The sequence below is a fragment of the Mustela lutreola genome, chromosome 1, assembly GCF_030435805.1.
Source record: "Mustela lutreola isolate mMusLut2 chromosome 1, mMusLut2.pri, whole genome shotgun sequence".
In the NCBI taxonomy this organism is placed as follows: domain Eukaryota; kingdom Metazoa; phylum Chordata; class Mammalia; order Carnivora; family Mustelidae; genus Mustela; species Mustela lutreola.
In genome coordinates this window covers 52,370,405-52,391,828 of record NC_081290.1, presented here as the reverse complement: position 1 = coordinate 52,391,828, position 21,424 = coordinate 52,370,405, and the positions used below count along the sequence as shown (strand labels likewise).

Genomic DNA, 21,424 nt, shown 5'->3' with positions numbered 1-21,424 from the left:
CTAAAACCAAATGGATCAAAAACCAAAAGAGAAGTTAATTTTTGTCTGAAACTAATATTTAAGTGTTGTATAATTTCAAAATGCCTTTTGTAGAGATGATTCCATTGTACTGTCCCAGCCAACATGTGAAGCTATGCCATTCATTCCTTCCTGCTTTCACTCATTTACACGGTACGATCAAGTCTGATGACTGGTCAGTGACTTTTCTACCACCTGTGCTCACAGCAATGAACAATGCACAAAACCCTTCCATCCCTGGGAGAAGACATTTTAGTGAGGAAAGAGACAATAAGCAACAACAGAAGAGGTAAAACATGTATTAGTAGGTGCTCTTGAGTGCTAAAGAGAAACGTAAAGTTGGCATGGGGAGTCCAAGGGGTTGTGGTTTAAGATAGGGTGGCCAGGAAAGCCTTGCTGAGATAGTGGCATCTGAATAGGAATGAAGGTGGTTGGATACTGAGATGGTTATTTGGGAGAGAAGAATCCCAGACAGAGGGAATAACAGGTTCAAAAGTCCTAACAGTAGCCCAACAGCTGTGCCTGCGGAATTAGAAGGAAGCGGGTGTGGCCGGAACATAGAGAGCCAAAGGGGCAAGGTAGGAGCGGGGAGAGGACAAGACAGAGAGGGAACAGGGATCACAGCTTACAGGTCACTAGCAGGTGTGGTTCAGACTCTGATGGAAAGGAAGGTTCTGAGTAGAGCAGTGACAGGAGCTGGCTTTCACTGAACAGGATTACTCTGGCTCCTATTGAGAGAAAAAACGTGCTGCAGGAGTGGGGAAGGGTTGGAAGCAGAGACTAGCTTAGAAACGATTGCGGTTACTTTGGTGTGAGAGGATGGGGGCTCCTTTACACAGGAAACAGTCAAAGAGGATGATAAGGAAATAGTGAGCGTCTCTGCATCTTGATTTCGGTATTTATTAAAAAAGGAGAGTCACAGCTAAGATAGTTGGGAGGTGAGGGGTAGTGCGTGCCAGGGCCAGGGACATACTGGATGCCTCAGGAATGGCTGCTACCACAGCTCAGGTTGGTTAGTCTGGGTGGCTTCCTTTTTATGTTCGCCCTGTTGTGCCTGCATAGTGCTCTCATACATGCTGTGATTTAAACCCCTATCTTCGCACTTAATGCCTTATTTGGACATTGCCCATCTGCGGCACTAAACTGGAATGTTCTTTTGGGCCGGTACCATATCTTCTTCCCCTTTCATTATCAGCACGTAACACACAGCTGGATACACAGTAGATTCTGTTTGAGCTGGGCTTCCTGTTGAATGAAAGAGAACTTATAAGGCCTAGGGGCAAATCAAATGATCTCTTCACTCATCTCCAACAGGTATGTGTTATCATCACGCCTTCTTTGTTTCCTTTCCAATTAAATTAATATTCAGAGTGGTATTAACTTTCTCAGATGTGGGGGGGAGGGGATAACAAGAGGTCCTAAAAGAGAAAGAGCAGAAAGAACACTAGGTAAGGCTCTACAAAGATCTAGGTTCTAAGCCATTATCCACCCATTAATGGATGTGTGACCCTGAGCAAACCATTTAATTTCTCTAAAGCCCAAATTTCGCATCTGAAAATTGAGGATAATTATATTTGTCCTAATTTGAGAGTGGGAAGAATCTAATAATACCTACAGTACATGCTGAAGAGCTTTGTAGCATATCCTGGACTGAACCATTGCCGCCCAAATGTGCTGTGTGTTTGAGAGCCATAGTATGGGATACACAGTAATATAGTTTCTTGCATTCAGCTGAAGGAAAAATCCTGGCTATCTGATCATTTGTAAGGTGCTCATTTTTATGATACATTGGAAATTATACACACTCTCATGCTGTGTATTAATTCTTTTACATAGCAATTAAGAATGTAGGCTCATGCCATAAAAGATAAAGCCCAATTCAAGATTGCAAGCATAATTCTAATGGAGAGTATGTTAACAAGTCCACATTTTCACTTACCTCCCTGTGGAAAGAACTGTGAGTAAATCTCTTTGAAGGTTTCTTCATTAACAACACCACTGGGACATTCCTAAAGAAAGTGGTAGAGAAGCAATATGAGCAAAGTGTTCATAAAACTGATTTTTTTTTTGCACATTTTGAAACGAAACTGTCTACTGCGCAAAGCTGCACCGGGGAAAGTGAAATATCCATCCATTTTTCAAAGGGAATAAAAGCACACAATAAACTCTTCTTTGTTCCAGGTCCCACAGAATGAAAAAAACATTACAGATGTAAACATCTTCACATATTATCAATATTAAAGCCGTGCTGACACATGAAAAAACACACCATTGCTTTTAAGGATACAAATGTTTATTATCAACAAAGTAAGAGGAAATTACATTGTTTTTCATACAGGAATGGTATCACAGGATGATTATGATATGCTCTTTGCTGAATCTTGGTGCCATGTTTCTCTGGTAATTTGCTGGACCCACAGTACCTTTAGTTCAGTGAGAAAATGGTATGCTCCATGTGGGAGTGGTCCAAGGAGGAATAGTTCCTAATTTCTGTTCACAGTGTGTTCAGGAGTGCATAATAGTTTGTGACAGGTGACCTTCAGTGAGATGGGACTGCAAGATCTTTTTAACTTCTGGAGAGAGGGTCTGAAAAGAAAGAGTCCTGAACATAAAGAATTTCCATTTTTGTTCCATGGGTGGAGTTACTTTTCAGACTGATGGATACTGACCTTCGGAACTCCACTAATGTTGGACCACTGACCTGGTGGGACAGAGGGCAAGGCTACCTGTACCAGAGTGGATCAGGCATTTTCTACAAAAGGAACTGAAATCTTAAATGTTAGAAGAGGTCTGTCTTGGTGCTGAAAATGAAGACTAAGAGACTCATAGACAAAGATGAGAGCAAAATTCCCTCCACTCTCTGGAGTTAAAGAATGTTCTGGTCAGGAGTCTGAGGTGTAGAGACTTGTGAAGCAATAGACACTGATAATTACATAACAATCTAACATTAAGTCACATATGGGATGTTAATTGTACATTGACTGTGGGGCGGTGGTAAGCTCTGTCCAGTCTTTTTGAGTGGCTCCTCAGGAACAAACAGCCCCACTTTATTTGTCTCAGCTGTCATGGTGCTCCCATGATGTCTGGCTCTCCCCAGGATTCACTGGGGAGCATCAAGGGTGTGTTTAATTCCCTGCCCTGAGATACAGATATTCTGTGTACTTTAAATTTGACACTGTTCCTGGGATCTTAAAATAATCATCTGTTGTGGTGTTAAAGCTTCTCCTAATCCTCAAAATCATTGCCCCCTCATGAATGAACTTGGTTTATTAACTTGATATTTCTTTATTCCAATGGGCCTGTTACTCACAACTAAAATGTGCCTTACATGAGAAGTTTTCTATTTTCTCACTCATTGGTTTGAAAGGTAGGACCTTTGATATATGAACACAATTTAAAATAATGCCTTCAATGTGAACTTGTGTTTAAGAGCTTGTCAATGTATATTTTTCCCATTTGATCATTATAATAGACCTATGACTTAGGTGTCCACATTCACTGAGGCAGAACTGAAGGTTCTGTGGTCATGCTCTAGCCAGTGGGGGAGCTGGAATGTGGGTTTGAGACTCTCCAGATCACCACAAGATTTGGGATTAGATGACCCTTGTAAAAATAATGACCCCAAAGGCCTAAGATGATTGGATCAAAGAAAAGGCAATCAAAAACAAATGAGAAGAAAAGCAGTTAATTTTATTTTTAAAACTGTTTACAGTTAATTTTATGTTTGTGTTATTTTATGTTTAAATTTGTCTGGGCCACAATGCCCAAGAACTTGGTCAAACATTATTCTGGATGTTTCCATGAGGGAATTTTCGATAAGACTGACATTTAAATCAACAACATTTGAGTAAAGTTGATTGTCCTCCATAATTTGGGTGGGCCTCATCTAATCAGTTGAAGATCTAAATAGATGAAAGACTAATCTCCCCTGAGCAAAAAGGAATCCTGTACAGAAGCCTGTACCTTCTTACCTGATCCACAATACTGGCTTTTCTTGGTTCTATGGCAGATGGTCTTTGGACTCCAACTATAACTTTTTCCTGAATGTCCAGCTTGTCTGCCTCCCCCATCAGATTTTGAACTGGCTAAGCCTTTACAATTATGTAAGCCAATTACTTAAAATAAATCTCTTCCTGTTTATAGGTACATCTCTTAGTTCAGTTTTTCTAGAGAGTCCTAAGATATAAATGAATGAACAATAACCAGCTATAACCATAAAAGGAAAAAAAGGGCATGTATCTAGCTAATCACTCAAAACTTTTAACTTCATGACTCTTATTTGGCAGCAACAGAACCAATTTTAAGAGCAAATGAACACTTGTAGTTGAGCCCTGTACACATAGAAATTGTGATTTATTGGCTATTTAATTCTGAGCCATCTGCTTGGGATATCAAGAAGAGAACAATTGGATGACTGTGTCATCGGGTGTGAAAGGTCAAGCTGGAAACCTATCTGGGAGGTAAAATGACTCTTGTGAGTGGTGAAGATGGGAAGTAAAGGAACACCTGCCCTCAGCAAGCTTGTCAGCTGCCTTTGATCTCTAGCCATGTTTGATGGATACATCTTATAACATGAAATGAAATTTAGAAATTGACTGCCTCAGATGTGTTTATACAAACACATGTCTGTTTCAGGCAAAACCCTCTCTACCATCTGGAAGCTCCTGGCCACGTTTTGCGGGTCAGCCTTACCAGGTGAAATTGTCTTTATATATCTTGCATTCATTACATCAGTTTACATCTTTAACCAACACATAGTGTATGCTTATTTTTCTAGAATGTTACAAGAAAGTCAGGGAAGCAGCAATAAACACATCAAAGGTCTTGCCCTCATGGTGCCTCCATCCAAATAGAAGAATAAAGGTCAAAAATAAGTCAAAAAAGGTAAAAGTAAGTCCAGAGAGTGATGATAATTTGTTTATTCTTAAGAGTTCTTATGGAAAAGCAATACATGTTACTCCATTCAGGTGAGAAAAATTAACCAAATTCTATAGGACTCTAGGGATTTACGAAATGGTACAAATGATCTATTATCTATCTTTTCCCTCACCTCTTTTGTGGAATGGTATCTCCACCTCTCCATCAAGAAAGGGTTTGATCATGCTGTGTATACAGCCAAATGTATGCCATGAACAATGTAGCTATATTAGGTTAACTCCTGCTGTAGTAACATTAGCAAACAGGCCCCCAATTATATAAGTTTAAAAAAATGTAGTGTATTTCTTGCCCATCTAACCATCTAATTGATGGTTCTTCCCAGAATCTTTAAGGGACAGAGGTAAACAAAAGCTTGGCCATCAGAGGGGGTTCCAGAGTCCATGGATGGTCTCATCCAGCAGGAGAAAAGGACCACTGAGGAGTTTCTGTGGGAGGTGCCTATGGGCCAGGTCTTGAAGTGCAAAGGGCAACGCATATTTTCCACTCTCATTTTGTTGGTTAGAAGTCACTTAATGCATCCACCCCAAACAACAAGAGAACTCTTGTGTGCCCAGGAAGAAGACCAGACTGCGGATTTGGTGAATGATTAGTAGTGTCTGTCTTAGAGATGCTCCAAGTGTCTGTGCTCTGAAATTTTCTCCCACTGATGCTTTAACATGACCATCATCAAATCACTCAGCAGTATCAATTCCTCTGGTGACATTTTAAATGGATGATACTTTTTTTTTTTAATAATACATTTTATTTCCAACATGTTCCTTTTCTTTCTTTAAGTTATTTTTATTAATACATAATGTATTAGCACCTTTAGTAAGTCTTACACATCTGAGTATGGGTTTATTCATTAGGTTCTCTTCACTCTAAGAAGAAGGATCTAAGCAGTAGTAGAATTCTTAGATTTAGGGAAAGTGAGAAAAGCCTTACTCATCCACTTTGGGAAGTTATTATAAGCTTCTATAAGCCCAATGGCTTCTGTATTATGGTCTGATGACTTTTTGTCTGATTATTAAAAAATGATCATTCTGCAAAAATTTACTATCTATAGAAAAGGATAAGGAAAGGGCACCTTGGTGACTCAGCTGGTTAAGCTTCTGCCTTTGGCTCAGGTCATGATCTCAGGGTCCCAGGATCTAGCTCAGTGTCTAGCTCCTTGATCAGCAGGGAACCTTGTTTATCTCTCTGTCCCTTCCCCAAGTTGGCTCTCTCTCTCTCTCTCAAATAAAAAAATAAAATATTTTTTTAAAAAAGAATAAGAAAACAAATATTGCCCATAATTATACTACTGTAAAGTTATTTTGGTAATGTATCTAAGCATATTAATTTAAAATTGGAGAAATTTTGATGCGAATTTGATACAATTTGATATGAATAAAACTGGGATAATACAATAGTTTTACATCTTATTGTTTTGAGGCCCCTTATTTTTTTTTAACTTAACAATACATCCTGAACATTTTTTCATGTCATTATAATTTTTTTTTTAAGATTTTATTTATTTATTTATTTGACAGAGAGAGATCACAAGTAGGCAGAGAGGCAGTCAGAGAGAGAAGGAAGCGGGCTCCCCGCTGAGCAGAGAGCCTGATGCAGGACTCAATCCCAGGACCCTGAGATCATGACCTGAGCCGAAGGCAGCGGCTTAACCCACTGAGCCACCCAGGCGCCCTCATGTCATTATTTTTAATGGCAGCCTAATTATGTGCACATTGAATTTATCATATTGTTGGATACTAAGGACATTTCAGCATTGGGGACTACATAGAAATAAAGACGTAATTAAAAGTCTAGCACAAACAGCTGATTGCACCTAAGGTTCTTTCTTGATGACTAACCCAGAAGGAGAATCCCTAGACCAGAAGGTTTAAGCGGTCGTGAGGTTCTTTACAAACACGGTCACACTGCACTCCAGAAAGGCAGCACTGGTATGTACCCCTGCCACATGTTTTTGAGAAAGCTTCACATCTATATGTGCTGGCCAGAATCACATGGGGATTTGACATGCACCAGATCCCAGGAACATACACCAATAATTTGCTTCCCTCATGAGCCTAATCATCACTGAAGATGAACAGAGGGCATCAAGGCATTTGCACAGATTCCTCCAAGGGATAAATTGATGCATGTGTTTTTCATGCAGACCGGATGTTTTGAGGGAAATCTGCTGGACCACACTACCACAACCACAGACATTTACTGAGCCTCTATTCAAGGCCTTCTTACATACAGTGTTTAACATTTTCACTAACCCTGAAAGGTGGTGATTCTTTAGAGAAGGAAAGTGAAGGTTGAGGATTTAAAACTAAGTAACTCATTGGAATCACAGTTTTTCACAGAGCTATCTATCTGCTTGTTCTTTCAACAAATACTTATTTAGTACCTTCCATGCATCAGGCACTGTTCTAGGCACTGAGTGAGTGAAAAACTGGACTGAGTTTTAAAAATTCCAGTTTTGCTCTTATGGAATTTAAAGTTTAAAGTTCCATGGAATCAAACTCATATTTCCCTGACCTTTAATTGCAATGTTGTCTTGCCTTCTGTATTATTATCATTTTTCTTTTTTATATTAGGACTGAAGAAGCGGTCTTCTGGTGCACCATCCATAAAAATACTTCCTTTGGGAGGACACACAGTGTTTATTTCCTCCCAGAGCCATCTATTGTGGTTGTGTTGAAGACACCCACATGTAAAAGGAAGCCATTCAATCAAAACTGGGGACATTGATGACAAAAATACACACGCCTGCGCACATATATAATGAAATTGTATTTTGTGAGATTTGTGGAAATTGTTGTTAAATATTTTTTTTTTGGAGAAATTATTGTCTTTCATCCAGCAAAAACTTGCACACGTCTGCCTCTTCACCACATACCATTTACTCTAATTATGAATAGCTTGACGCTAAAGAGGTTTGGAAAAAGTTGCAGTTTTTAGGACAGGTTAAATGAACTACTTCATCAAATGTCAAGGAGTTGGAGTTTCCTGGCACTCTGCTGTCTACCACATTAATCTGCTCTGACCAGCGAGCTTCCTTTATTACATCTTAAACCCTTCACCTTGATATGATCAGGATGCAATAAATGTAGAATGAGATTTTCTTAGCACATAACTGCCATACATTTGTCGTGTGATGAAGACACTTGTCCTGTGGGGCCTTATAGATGTATTTCTTAGTGATCATTTTCAGCTCTCTTACATAGGGTCATGATGCATCTGAGTGCCAAATCCATTGTAAATATACAGTGAATATTTTCCTACTGCTAATATCAACACTAATGAAGTGGGTTTTTTATGACAATTAACACGAGGATAACGATGATGGTGATCATGAGAAGTACCGTGATGATAAGCAAATACATGAGCACTTTTTTTTTTTTTTTTGCACTTTCTATGTTCTAAGCACTGTATTAGATGGCTTACATGGATTATTTCCTGTGAATGGATAGATGCTAGCTTTACCTCCATTTTTCAGATGAGGAAGCGGGCAGAGAGAGACTGACCATTAGAAAGTGGCCAAGAGTCATCTCTTGATCAGAATCAGGAAACTTGAATGTTTAAGCAACTTCATAGAAAACCCAGTTCAATTGTTTCATTTTAAAGGTGGAGAGAGTGAGGCTAAGGTTACAGGAAGTGCCCCTTAACCCCACAGTGGGCTGCTGAGCCTTACCTTGTATCTGGGTTTCCCGAGGTCTAAGCTGATGCACGGACTTCAGAAACCCCTTCATGTCCAAACAAGAGCTGGCATGTTCTGCCTGGCGGTTTTTAGAATAATCTAGTGAAATGCTTCTGATTCTGGGTTCTGGACTTAAGTAGAATTTGGATTGAACCTTTGGTCTGCCACTTCAAATCTGTATAGCTTCAGACAAATGGTTTAATTTGAGTCTCATTGTTCTCCCCTCTAGCATGGGGATAACTATTGACGTCAGAGGGCTGTTAGAAGAATCAATAAGATAATGCATGTTATGCGATTATCCTAACCCCCCCCCTTTGCATATCCTATTTGTTCATTAATGAAAGCTGTTGGTACGGTAGTAATAATCTCAAATTTGGTAAGCAGAACTCCATTATACAGTGTTGCTACGACATTGTTGCAGCAATACCAGAGTTAAATGGTGTTCATCAAAGCAGTTGAACCTACTACAGTGCAGGTCTGCTATGATGTAATGAGCCCATAAGACAGATATTAGTTATGCTTCCTCCTTTAACACTATAAATTGAATGAACTCTCTATCATCAGAGTTTACTCTCAAGGGCAGGGGAATACTGCAATTGTAAATGACAACTGAGAAGAATAATGGCCACCAGATTGGAAATAAATGTTAGTAGAAACCCAGCAAAATTTTATCCATTAATTCAAAGGAAAGCTTTCCCTAGTAATATATACGTGAGTACATCAGAAATACAGCACTCCAGGGTGCTTGGGTGCCTCATGTGGTTAAGTGTCTGACTTGGTTTTGTCTCAAGTCTTGATCTCAGGGTCATGTTCCACAGGGCATTTGCTTGAGATTCTCTCACTCTGTCCCTCCCTCCCCAAGCTTACACGCCCTCTCTTTCTCTTTCTCTAAAAAAAAAAAAAAAAGAATTACAGCAGTCCATGAAGACTTCTAGGAAAGTACCTCAGAAAGAAATTCATGCATATATAGAAAACTGCTAGAGAAATTATTTTCTGAGGTGAATCATGAATCCTTACATGTTTATCTCACAAGAAAAGCCTTTCAGAATTTCCTTGAAAATTATCAGAATACTCTAGAAATAGTTTCAGTGATATGCAAATCAGGTGTATTTTCTCAGTGATATTTGTCCACTCCACTGGCTGAAATCTCCTCTTCCCATAAATCATCCTGCCCTGGTGTATGTGATCTGCTCAGATTCAGGATTATTATCAAACATTTAGAGATACCTCTTTAGGAATCCGAAAGGAAGAAGTATGGCACAAGAATGTCATGAGAAAAAACTAAAACTAAAACTAAAAGGCCTTGTAAAAGAAATAGTTCTGCAGTAACCCTTTTATGATATCTGTGAAGTCACATTTTTTAAGCATCCATGTATTTCATCCCCTCTGACACTCCTTTTGCTAAGGAGAGTATACTTGGTGGTGCTTATGTGGAAAATCTTGGGATTCTACCAACAGAAATGTCATGCCATCCATGTTTTGTCCAGTTTCTGTTCTTTCAGTTTTTCTCCCTGACAAAAGAAGCAGACTGACACCTCCTTGAGAAGTAGAACCAGCAGATTTTGATGGACCTACCAAAGAGAACACAAAGGCTGGACATCAGACACTCAGATCAGAGAAAAGAAAGAGGAAAGCTTATATCACTACCCAAATAAGGTGTGCATCCATTCATTCTTCTGGCAAGAAGAAAGTGGCAGGTAAGTTGGCACTTCTTAGAAGAAGTTACCTTCTTAAGCAGTACAATTGTTAGTGACCATACTTACAAGGGGCTGTGTGCAAGTTTACAAGCAAAGACCAGCAAGCATCCTGGACACTTAGAAGAATGCGGGGCATTAACTCCTGAGCTACACCAAAAGGGAACAGCTGAAACGGACTAGGCAAAGAGAACAGGATTTCATGTGTGGTAGACTTCAGGGCTGTTTATCATAAATATGTAAGTAAGAGGATTAGCCGTACAGTTTTCAGAGCATAAAAGCTGATCACTAGGAACTAGAAGCAGTTTTAAATTTCTGTTCTTTTTTTAAAATTTAAATTCAATTAATTAACATATAGTGTATTATTAGTTTCAGAGGTAGAGTTCAGTGATTCATTGGTCTTACATAATATGCAGGGCTCATTACATCACATGCCATTCTTAAGGTCCTTTACCCAATTACCCCATCCCTGCATCTCCATTCCCTCCAGCAACCCTCATGTATACCACATGGACCCCATCCAATTATTATAGTTAAGACTTTGGTGTCTGCAGTGCCCTAAAATCAGATAAGAAGTCTCCTTACAGAGTATTCTTTAACAAAAGTATTTTTGTCTGGTTGTATTACATGCTATGGATATATCACAACATTTGGGAAATAGTGGCTTTTGTTTTCTTAATTTTCAGAATAAGAGCATATCAAGCTGAGTTATAATTTCATGGCCAAAACAACTTTTTTATCCTTTGAGTTCTTCTTTCAGATTTCCCATTAATTAGTTGATTAAATCATTAAAACAATCCACCACTTCCAGTAGGGATGACTTTCACAAGACAGAATGAACTCACCGATACAATAAAAATGAAGGATAGAGCGTTTCATTCTCGGAGACCTGCAGTTGGAAAGCATGACTGGCTTTATATATTATTCCACCCTGCTTAATAACTAATCCAACTGGGAAAGCAGAGATTCTTCTAAATTAAATTCCATCCCCCCTTCCTGTGTTTGGAACAGGGTTGCTCAGAAAAGTCACTCTCTTAATAGCACGACAATTCAAACATGGCCTGGCATTTCACAATTATGGGAGAATTTTTGAAAGTTCCAATGATGCTTTGCCATGGCTTATATTGATAATATCAAGAGCCTGATCAAAATTCTGTATGTGGACTTCTCTGTTCCTCTTAGACTTGGTAAATACTCTGTAGGCAGGGACCGATTTTTATAAAGCCCAAAAGCCCAACAGTGTTTAGAACAGAGAGCATTAAAAAATGTTTATCTTTTTCTTTTTTTTTCTTTTTTTAAAGTAATCTCTGCACCCAACACGGGGCTTAAACTCACAACCCTGAGATCAAGAGTCACATGCTCTACCATTTGAGCCAGCCAGGTGCTTCTTAACCTGCTCTTAGCTTTTAAGATATTAGAAAATAAATTTGCTCTGGAGGTATCCTTGAAAAACTTTATGCAAATTTTTGGAACGTCACATACTCCCAAACATTTTTACCCCCCTGTAATTTGCCTGTTCTTCTCTATCTAGCTGATGCTTTATGTGTGTGTGTGTGTGTGTGTGTGTGTGTGTGTGTGTGTGTTTTAAAGATTTATTTACTTGGAGGGGAGGGGCAGAGACAGAGAGGGAAAGAGAGAGAGAATCTCCAGCAGACTTCCACTGAGTGTGGAGCTTGAAGCAGGGCTCAATCTCAGGACACTGAGATCAAGAGCCTGAGATCATGACCTGAGTAGAAACCAAGAATCTGACACTCAACTGACTAAGCCACCTAGGAGCCCCAGATGCCTTGTGTTGTATTAGTCAAAGTCCCCACTTTCTCTTATATATATCTCTACCACTAGAGACCATTAAATGGTTATGAAGAATTTTTGAGGTCAAAAACTTGGTTCCACTCCCTACCTTCACCACTTTTTATCATAAATGTGTTCATAAAAATTAAGAGGAAACCACCAGGGTCCAGGAAAAACATTTCTTATTTCAACAAGGATTTTCTGATCTTTACTGTATTCAACAATGGTGCTGTAAAAAGCTCATTGAAAATAAAAGGATTAGTCCTTCAGTTTTCAGAGAATAAAAGCTGATCACTGAGAACTAGAACCAGTTTTAACTTTCTGTTCTTTTTTCTTTAAGTTCAATTAATTAGCATATAGTGGTGTATTATTAGTTTCAGAGGTAGAGTTCAGTGATTCATCAGTCTTATATAACACCCGGGGCTCATTACAACATGCGCCCTTCGTTATGTCCGTAACCCAGTTACCCCATTCCCGCAAGCCCCTCCCAATCCCCTCCTCAGTTTGTTTCCTGTGACTAAGAGTCTCTTATGGTTTCCCTCTCTTATTTCATCTTGTTTTATTTTTCCCTCCCTTCCCCTATAATCTTCTATTTTGTTTCTTAAGTTCCACATATGCGTGAGATCATAATTTTCTTTCTTTGATAGGCTTATTTCACTTAATACTTTCTAGTTCCAGAGGGTATCATGCTTAGTGAAATAGTCAATCAGAGAAAGACAAACTATCATATGATCTCCCTGATATGAGGAAGTGGAGATGCAACATGTGGGGCGTTAAGGGGGTAGCAGAAGACTAAATGAAACAAGATGGGATTGGGAGGGAGACAAACCATAAGTGACTCTTAATCTCACAAAACAAACTGAGGGTTGCTGGGGGTGGGGGGGTTGGGAGAGGGGTGTGGGGTTATGGATATTGGGGATGGTATGTGCTATGGTGAGTGCTGTGAAGTGTGTAAACCTGGCAATTCACAGACATGTACTCTGGGGATAAAAATATATTATATGTTTATTAAAAAATAAAAAAAATACTCTCTAGTTCCATCCACGTCATTGCATATGGTAAGATTTCTTTTTTTTTTTTTTTTTGATAGTTAAGTAGTATTCCATTGTATATATGGACCATATCTTCTTTACCCATTCATCTGCTGATGGATCTCTGTGCTCTTTCCATAGTTTGGCTACTGTGGACACTGTTGCTATAAACATTGGGGTGCAGGTGCCCCTTGGATCACTACATTTGTATCTTTGATGTAAATACTAGTAGTGCAATCGCTGAGTTAAATTTCTGTTCTACTGTCATTTATTTTCTCTCAATCTAAGTTTCCTCACTTGTAAAGTGACCTCTAAGAAATACCGATGTCGCATGTAAACAACAATGGAAAATTAAAATAGACAATGTATAAAAAAGAAAAAATTTTAAAAACAGGATACAACCAAGATGATGGACATACTTTGCTGCTTCTAAAATTTGCATTAAGAAACTTCTGCATTCTGTAATACACACTTTGGGCTAAATATCATACTCAGAAAAAATGTGGAGAAGCACTTCTCTCCATAATATTAGAAAAGAAACAAGTGCTGGGTGATAATCAAGATTCAGTTCCGTTGTTTGAGTGTGAGGGTATAGGCATATTCCTAGCTCAGTGAGGTTCCCTCCTCATCCCGGATGAAGAAGAAATCCCAGGCACAACTTTTCTCTGCACTTCAAACTCTCTTTTGCAACTCTAAGGAAGAGGGAAATTACACAAGATTTATAGCCAAAACACAAACGAACAAACAAAAAACCTCAAGTTCTATCTCTACTAACAAAGGAATCATTATTGAAATGTCCAGCCTCTGAGTCTCAGTCTATAAAATGTAGAAAGTAATAGAATTAACAGTGAGGGAATGATAACTCAGAGACATTATGTATATAAAGATCCTAGCACTATTCTAAAAACTCTACAAATGTTGATGTCTTTTAATATTCTCGAGTCCTTTATGCTGATTTTGTAGAAATGAAGTTGCCCAAATTTTGCAAGAAAACCCTTTCTGGGATCAGGCCCAAGTCCTAAACCTTCATTGGAATGCACATAGTTATCTGATTTAAAGAGTCTTCAGAAAAAGTTTTCCCCAACTTTATGCAAAGAGAGGGTTTATTAGGACAAAACTCATTCAGTCAGTTACAACACAGTTAAGTTCTGCAGGTATCCAAAACCACTGAGGGGGTGGCAAAAGACAACACTGACCCAAGAGAAGGTCTGTGTATTAGTTCTACCGATGCACAAAAAATTACCCAAAACTTAGTGACTTAAGAGAACTCAAGTTTATGATCTCAGGTCTGTGGGGCAAGGGTCTGTCTTGGCTAGGCTGTGTTCTCTACTCAAGGTCTCACACTCAACATGTAAAGCTGACTGGTTCTCTTGTGGGCCTGGCAGTGTTCCTCCTAGCTCATTCAGATTGTTGGCAGGGTTCTATTTCTTTTGGTTGTAGGACCAAAGTTCCCTTTACCTGGTAGACTATTAGCTGTGTGCCTGGCTCGGTTTTCTTCTCATGAGTTCTGATTTCTTTTATCTTTGAAAGGGCTCATGTGAATAGATCAGACTCATGAGGATGATCTCTGTGTCTTAAGTTCAACTAATAGGGGACTTTAATTACAACCATAAAATCTCTTTAAGGGAATCCTTCGATTAGTGTTTGGTTGAATAACCAGGAGACAGGAATCACAAGTGGGCCATTTTCAGAGGTCTGCAAACTATAGTCTGCTTCTTATCAATATGAGTGGACCTCAGTTTTCATAAGGGTTTCTGTTCAAATGTCTTTTCCATTGTAAACTTCACTACTTGGAACCCTAGTTTAGCTAGATTTGAAAGGAATCAACCTGTCAAGTCTGTGTTCATCAGTGCACAAGAGAAGCAGTAACTGAAAAATGAATATTCTTTCTATGATTGCTATGAAGAGTTATTCCATATGCTGAGGAGTGTCCTGTCCTTATTTATTTCTGCTCTATATCATCAAGGTCATTATGCAGATTTTATAAATTCAATTGCTTTCAAATTAGCATGACATCAGCCTACTAATATTGGAAAAAAAACACAACTGAATAAAAAATTCTACTTTAAAGAATCATGCAATATTTCAGTTGGAAGGAATAAAACACTGATATGATGATATGCAAGCGCACACACACACACACACACACACACACACACACACACACATATATATATATATATATATATATATATATATATATATGAGATTGTAAGAAGATGTATTTTTCTGGAGCTTTGCAACAATCTTATTCTCAGTCTCCTTTTCCTGACCTACTGCATTGGCTAGATTCTGGCTCTTTGAGGACTTCATTGTGCCTATCTTCTCTAGGCTTCTTATGTGAGATCATACATCTTCCTCATTGTGTAAGCCATTTTTATTTATTGGTTTTCAGTTACTCAGAGTCAAAAACACCCTAACATATGCAATGACCCTGTGGTCATTTTATTACCTCTCTCAACAGAGTGGGACAATGGAAATGAGCTCACTTTATTGTTTGCTGACAAATTTGGTGGAAGTTCTACTGGAAGCATAGCCTAGAGATTGCTTATAGGTGTGTCTATGTATGTAGATAGAGTAGATTTGACTTGTCTAGTCTAGATTTTAGAAAAAAATCTGGTCTATGATATATTGAGCTTTGAGGGAATGCAGAGGGTGCAGGATAAAGAAAAGTAGCATTTAATGATCACCCATGCTCTGTTGGACACTGAGCCAGCTTGTGTAGGAGATGGGGGTCCTCATTTAGTCCTTATAATAAGTAAAGGAAGTAGATATTTTCTTACATGGTATGTAATAAATGAGCTCAGAGAGGTTTAAAAAATGTCCCCAAGGTCAAGGAGATGTTTAGCCATAGGACTGGGATCTGAACCTGGATTTGGCTAAAAAGCTTTTGTGTTTTCCTAAGCTGCCCCCGTGAAAGGCAAGCCTAACTATAGAAAAGAAAAATAAACTCATGGAGAACTTTTACCCAATATTTTTTAAACCTATTAATTCCCACTAAAAAAAAAAAATCATCAATCAGTTATTCAACAAATATCCCCAGGTCAGCAAGCATGGGCCCCACCCATGCGGAGCGTACAGTCTATAAGGAAGACAGACATTCTTCAAATATTCACAAGAATAAATGCCAATGGCAAATGGCATGAAAACTCTAACTGCTTTTCCTAAGTTAACTCATATGTCACAAGTGAAGAAATGCGGGACAACCACTTCATTTGCTTTAATGGGAAAGGTATAGCACAGCACTCCGATACATCTTATCATATATTCCATTAGCTTTGCTTTCTTGTTCGTAATTGTGAGAAAGGAATTTTTTGTTCCTCTCTCAGGTACTCGCTTCTCAGCAAGCTGCTGTTTCCAGGAGCAGCCCTGAATCTCTGGAGCTTGGCTACACATAGGGGGAATGCTTATTCTGTTTAATTAAATTCTGTTTGCTGTAAATACTTAAGAAGTCATACCCTTCTTCGCTTCAGCTTTCTTCAGGGTTCTTCCTAAAGGGGACAATTAGCAAGGGTCACTACCTGGGAGAATAGCCCTGCCCTGACTCACAGTGTGTTCCCTACTGCAGCGCAGTGGCTCAGAAGAAAACCTGGGACCTACCTGTTCCTCTGAGTCAGCTGCCCAGAAGGCTTCAAAGTGGTCTCTGGAGCTCAGATGATGAGTCAGATCAGCCAGCCAGCCTCAAACATTCTGAGCGTTTTATTACAGCATCAAGGCACAAGGGGGCAGCAGTGTCCTCCATGAGAGCAGGAAATCTGATTTCTAGCTCACACTCTGAGAGTTCTTTCCCTAAACTTGGTGTAAGTCTGAATAGATTTCTTTCCAGAAAGATATTTCCTATTTATGGAAGGTGGCTGTGATATCCTTTTCCCAAATTTGGTATGTAGAATTTAATTTTTTTTTTTTTTTAAGTAAGTCAAACTCATGACTCAGGTCAAGAACTGAACTGAAACCAGAAGTTAAAGACTTAACCAACTGAGCCACCCAGTCTAGGTATATAGAAACATTAGCGATTTCAGGGAAAGGGGCCCAGAGACTATTAACTCCTCCATTATGAATATTTTAGTTGGAGTAAATCAGCCTAAAATTACAATATTCTTTCTTTTTTTGGCAGTTGCCCAACCTTTTTAGTTGGGCAAAATTTTAGTCCTCAAAAATCTGCAGGTTGTATATCTTAAGGAAACAATTAAATAAGCAAGATGACAACAAAATTCCAAGTCTGAAATTTGAATAAATTTGTTCTTAAGTGCACACGGGTTCTGAAGTCAAATTGCTTGGATTTGCTTGGTTATAGTATTGGGAAAGTTTTTAATTTTAGAACAGAAATAATGATAATACTTATCTGAGTTATTATGAAGTTTAAAAAAACATAACCCATATACAATGTTTAGTAAAATATCTGGCATTAACTGCAGTGAGGATGATTTCTGTAACAGAGGGGTGATCATTACAACCCCATTCAGTTTTTGTTATATTTTAACTTAATGGAGGATTTTATATTTATCCTTATTAAACATTTTGTTTATTTAATCCTAAATCAATCTTCCTTTTTCTTGTTCTAAATGTTAGCCTCTGCAATTTGTAGCCTCTGGAATTTCTTAGCCCCTGGCTTAAACTCTACTCATATCATTAGTTTTGGGACTTCGAGTGGGTTATTTAACTTCTGCAAGCCCAAGTTTTCCCATCATTCATTTATTCATCAAATATTTTTGAAAGCATATTATATGTCAGAGAGTGCAGAAAGTGTTGGGGATAAACAATCAACAGGACGATGAAGCCCTCTGGAGAGTTTGGAATCTATTAGAGAAGGCTCACATGAAAGAAGGAGCTCCAGAGATGATCATTCAGCTAGAGTAGTAGTAAGTGCTCCAGTGGAACGATGGGTACTCCAGTAGTAAGTGCTCCAGGAAGGGTTACAGGGAAGACCTTCTTGAGGAAGTCACACTTAAGCGACTTTGAAACAGAGACTTGAGGATGAGAAGGATGAGAAGTTGGCCAAGAGCTGGGGGAGAGGTCAAGGGCATGTGTAAATCCTGGCATGAGTTCAAGTCATACTGAGAGTCTCAGACCAAGTTAGTTAATTCAAGGCCCATCAGACATGTCAAGGATTGAGGTCTTTACCATTGATGTGATGAGGATAATATACCTGTTTTATAGGGCTCTGGAGAGAATTAAGTGGTCCTTTATACAAAGTGCCCAGCAAAAGGGCAAATCACATTCCACACAATCAACATTGTTCTGTTTTCTCTCTGAATTTCTAACTCTGGTACAGTATTTACTCAATACATAATTATTTAGCATCTACTAAGGTGGACAAAGCTCTCTGCTTAAGTTGAATAAACAGAAGAGAAAAAACAGATATGGTCTTGCCTTGGTGGAGGTTTTCCACCAATCAGCTACTCTGTTCTTTGTATGGGTGAATTTATTTCACCTTAACAAGAGTTTCAGAATAGCTGAGGATTAGGGTCTCTTGTACTCATCTCTGAAACTGGGGGGAAAAATCATATTGCCATGGATTATACTGAAAATAATTTAGAATTATTACTTTTTAAGTAAGAGGTACTTCTGCATCTTTAATTTGACAATAATTAATGATGATGATGATGATAATTTCTACAACGCATACTTGTACATGATGCAGCGGATAAGGATGAATCTCTGTCCTAATACAAGTGCTAATGGGGCCTCAATGATACTGTGTTAGGAGCTAGCGTCCTTATACAGGGGTAGACATTTAACACCCTAGTAGATGTAGTTCTATGTAGATCTGATAACTGAAGTAGCCAAATTCTTATTATATTTAATATATTAAATATTACATATATATTTATTCATTTAATATATAAAAATCTTGACTTCTCAGAAGTGTTCTGGGCATAGAAAAGAATCATCAAATCACAATCTACCACTTTTACTCTTCATTTATATCTATACACTTTTCATTTTTGGAGCTTGTCAATATTCAAGACATTTATTTTGCAAATATGGTAAAGGCATTATTTCAGTCAGCAAGCGACCCCTTTAAAACTCATGTTATAAAAGTTTGTGATAACAATTTTTATTCTCTCTAGTGAGGTATAAAGATATAGGCTTTATGTTCTTGCTACATATGACGTGAAAACAATACATGTTTTCTTTAGTAACATATAGATGTTTTCATTTTCTTTTTCATCAGCTGTAACCTTACTGCTGCTCAGAGAAAGAGATTAATGTTTGGATTTAAATATTGGGAGGTTTATCTCAAGTTTGTGTGTGTGTGTGTGTGTGTGTGTGTGTGTGTGTGTGTATTTTCTTTGTTTGTTTGTTTTATTATTTTTTTTGGAGTATGAGAAGTCTAGAATGGTTTGGCCTCTATATAACCTCTCAAAATATTCTAAATATCTCTTGCTTTTTCACAGCTTAACATACCTAGTAAGATCGGGAATGTTTCCTCTGGTAGTTACAATGCACAGTTGAAAAAAAAAAAAAGACTTTCCCCAGAGAATTGGGATAATTGTATTTTAGCTATTGTTTCTGATTATACTTTCATTCTCACAAATAGTGTTGTCCTTCTTTAAGAACTATTTCCTTGATTCTACCATCAGAAAATGATTTGTCACTTCTTTCCACAAGTGTTTGATTTTTTGTATTTTTCCATCTTATGGCTCTGTGTCAGGCACTGTAAGGAAACTAACCCAGCTCATTACTTCAGAATAAAATATGAACCAAATATTATTGCAGAATACAAATTAATCACTAAGAGCACAGTCAGTACCTATATTATGATTTCTTCATTTTGTGACTACTATAGAGAGTAATTTTGAATGTAAGGAGGTATTATTCTTTAAGATCAGAATTCAGCCAAAGAGAAAGACTTTCTTTGGTGGGGGGATGTGGAGGGAAGTGAGTTATGGGGAAAAGATGGAATAGTGTTGTTTCTGACAAATTGAAGTTTGAAACTTTTGATGGACACCCAGGGGGAGATAGAGAGTTAACAATCAGGAACGAGTCTGGAGCTCAGGTAAGAGATCTAAGCTTTTATCTATGGATTTATGTGCCTTAAGCACCTAAGTATAGAGATCTCTCAAAGAAAACATAGAATGAAAAAAATCAGGGAGCTCACTACACAGTCTTGGGGAACAGCAACATTTAAGAGATGGGCCTGGGAGAAGTGGAGGGGTACCAGAGGGAGTAGTCAGAGAGGTACAAAGGGAAGCAACAGATGGCAAAGTCAAGGACTTCAAGGAGCTCATGGCTTTTATTTCCAAACTAAGCAGAGTTCAGTTAGGTTCCAAGAGGTCATGAAGAAGAAGGATAAAAGCATAGACTCTGGAACCAGACTGCATGGGCTTGAATCCAGGCTTCCCTACTCATACTACGTGTGTCCCCTTGGAATAGTTTCTTAACTTCTCGGTGCCTCGGTTTCCTTCCTTATCTGTAAAATGGGACTAATAGTAATATTCTTATCCCATAGAATTCATATAGAGATGACATTGGCCGATATTTGTAAGACCTTAGACGAATCTTCAGTTCATAATACACACTAAGTACATTTCCTATATTTAAATCAAACAATTAATTAATTTTAAGACTGCAAAGTATTCAATACATTTGCAAAGAAAAAAGAGTGTGACACACACAAAACTGAGTACAGGGAAAACTGAGGAAATTTAAATGAGATCAATGGGGAGCTTAAATGTCACTATCTTGTTTGTGATAGTGTACTACAGTTTTGTAAGATGTTATTTTTAGGAGAAAATGGTATGGGGACCTCTTTGCACTATATTTTGCAACTGCTTGTGAATCTACATTTATCTTAAAATAAGTTATTTAATTTTTTATCTTTTTTTTTTAAATTTTTTATAAACATATATTTTTTATAAACATATATTTTTATCCCCAGGTCTGTGAATCACCAGGTTTACACACTTCACAGCACTCACCAAATCACATACCCTCCCCAATGTCCATAATCCCACCCCCTTCTCCCCAACCCCCTCCCCCCGGCAACCCTCAGTTTGTTTTGTGAGATTAAGAGTCACTTATGGTTTGTCTCCCTCCCAATCCCATCTTGTTTCATTTATTATTTATTTATTTGACAGACAGAGAGAAAGAGTCACTAGTAGGCAGAAAGGAAGGGGGGGAGCAGGCTCCCTGCTGAGCAGAGAGCCTGATGTGGGGCTCAAGTCCTGGACCCTGAGATCATGACCTGAGCCAAAGGCAGAGGCTTAACCCACTGAGCCACCCAGGTGCCCCAGGATTTAATTTAAAACAAAACAAAACAAAACAAAGCAAAACAAAAT

At 38.3% G+C, this 21,424-nt stretch overlaps 1 protein-coding gene across 3 annotated transcripts in view; it reads right to left on the bottom strand.

Annotated features, from left to right (window-relative positions):
• KCNIP4 (potassium voltage-gated channel interacting protein 4) overlaps positions 1-21,424 on the bottom strand; it is a 524,826-nt gene that overhangs the window by 30,632 nt on the left and 472,770 nt on the right. For all 3 annotated transcript variants that reach the window (XM_059164750.1, XM_059164741.1, XM_059164760.1), the window contains exon 3: positions 1,958-2,027. In XM_059164750.1, the coding sequence (XP_059020733.1) occupies positions 1,958-2,027 (70 nt within the window). The remainder of the gene's footprint in view (positions 1-1,957; positions 2,028-21,424) is intronic.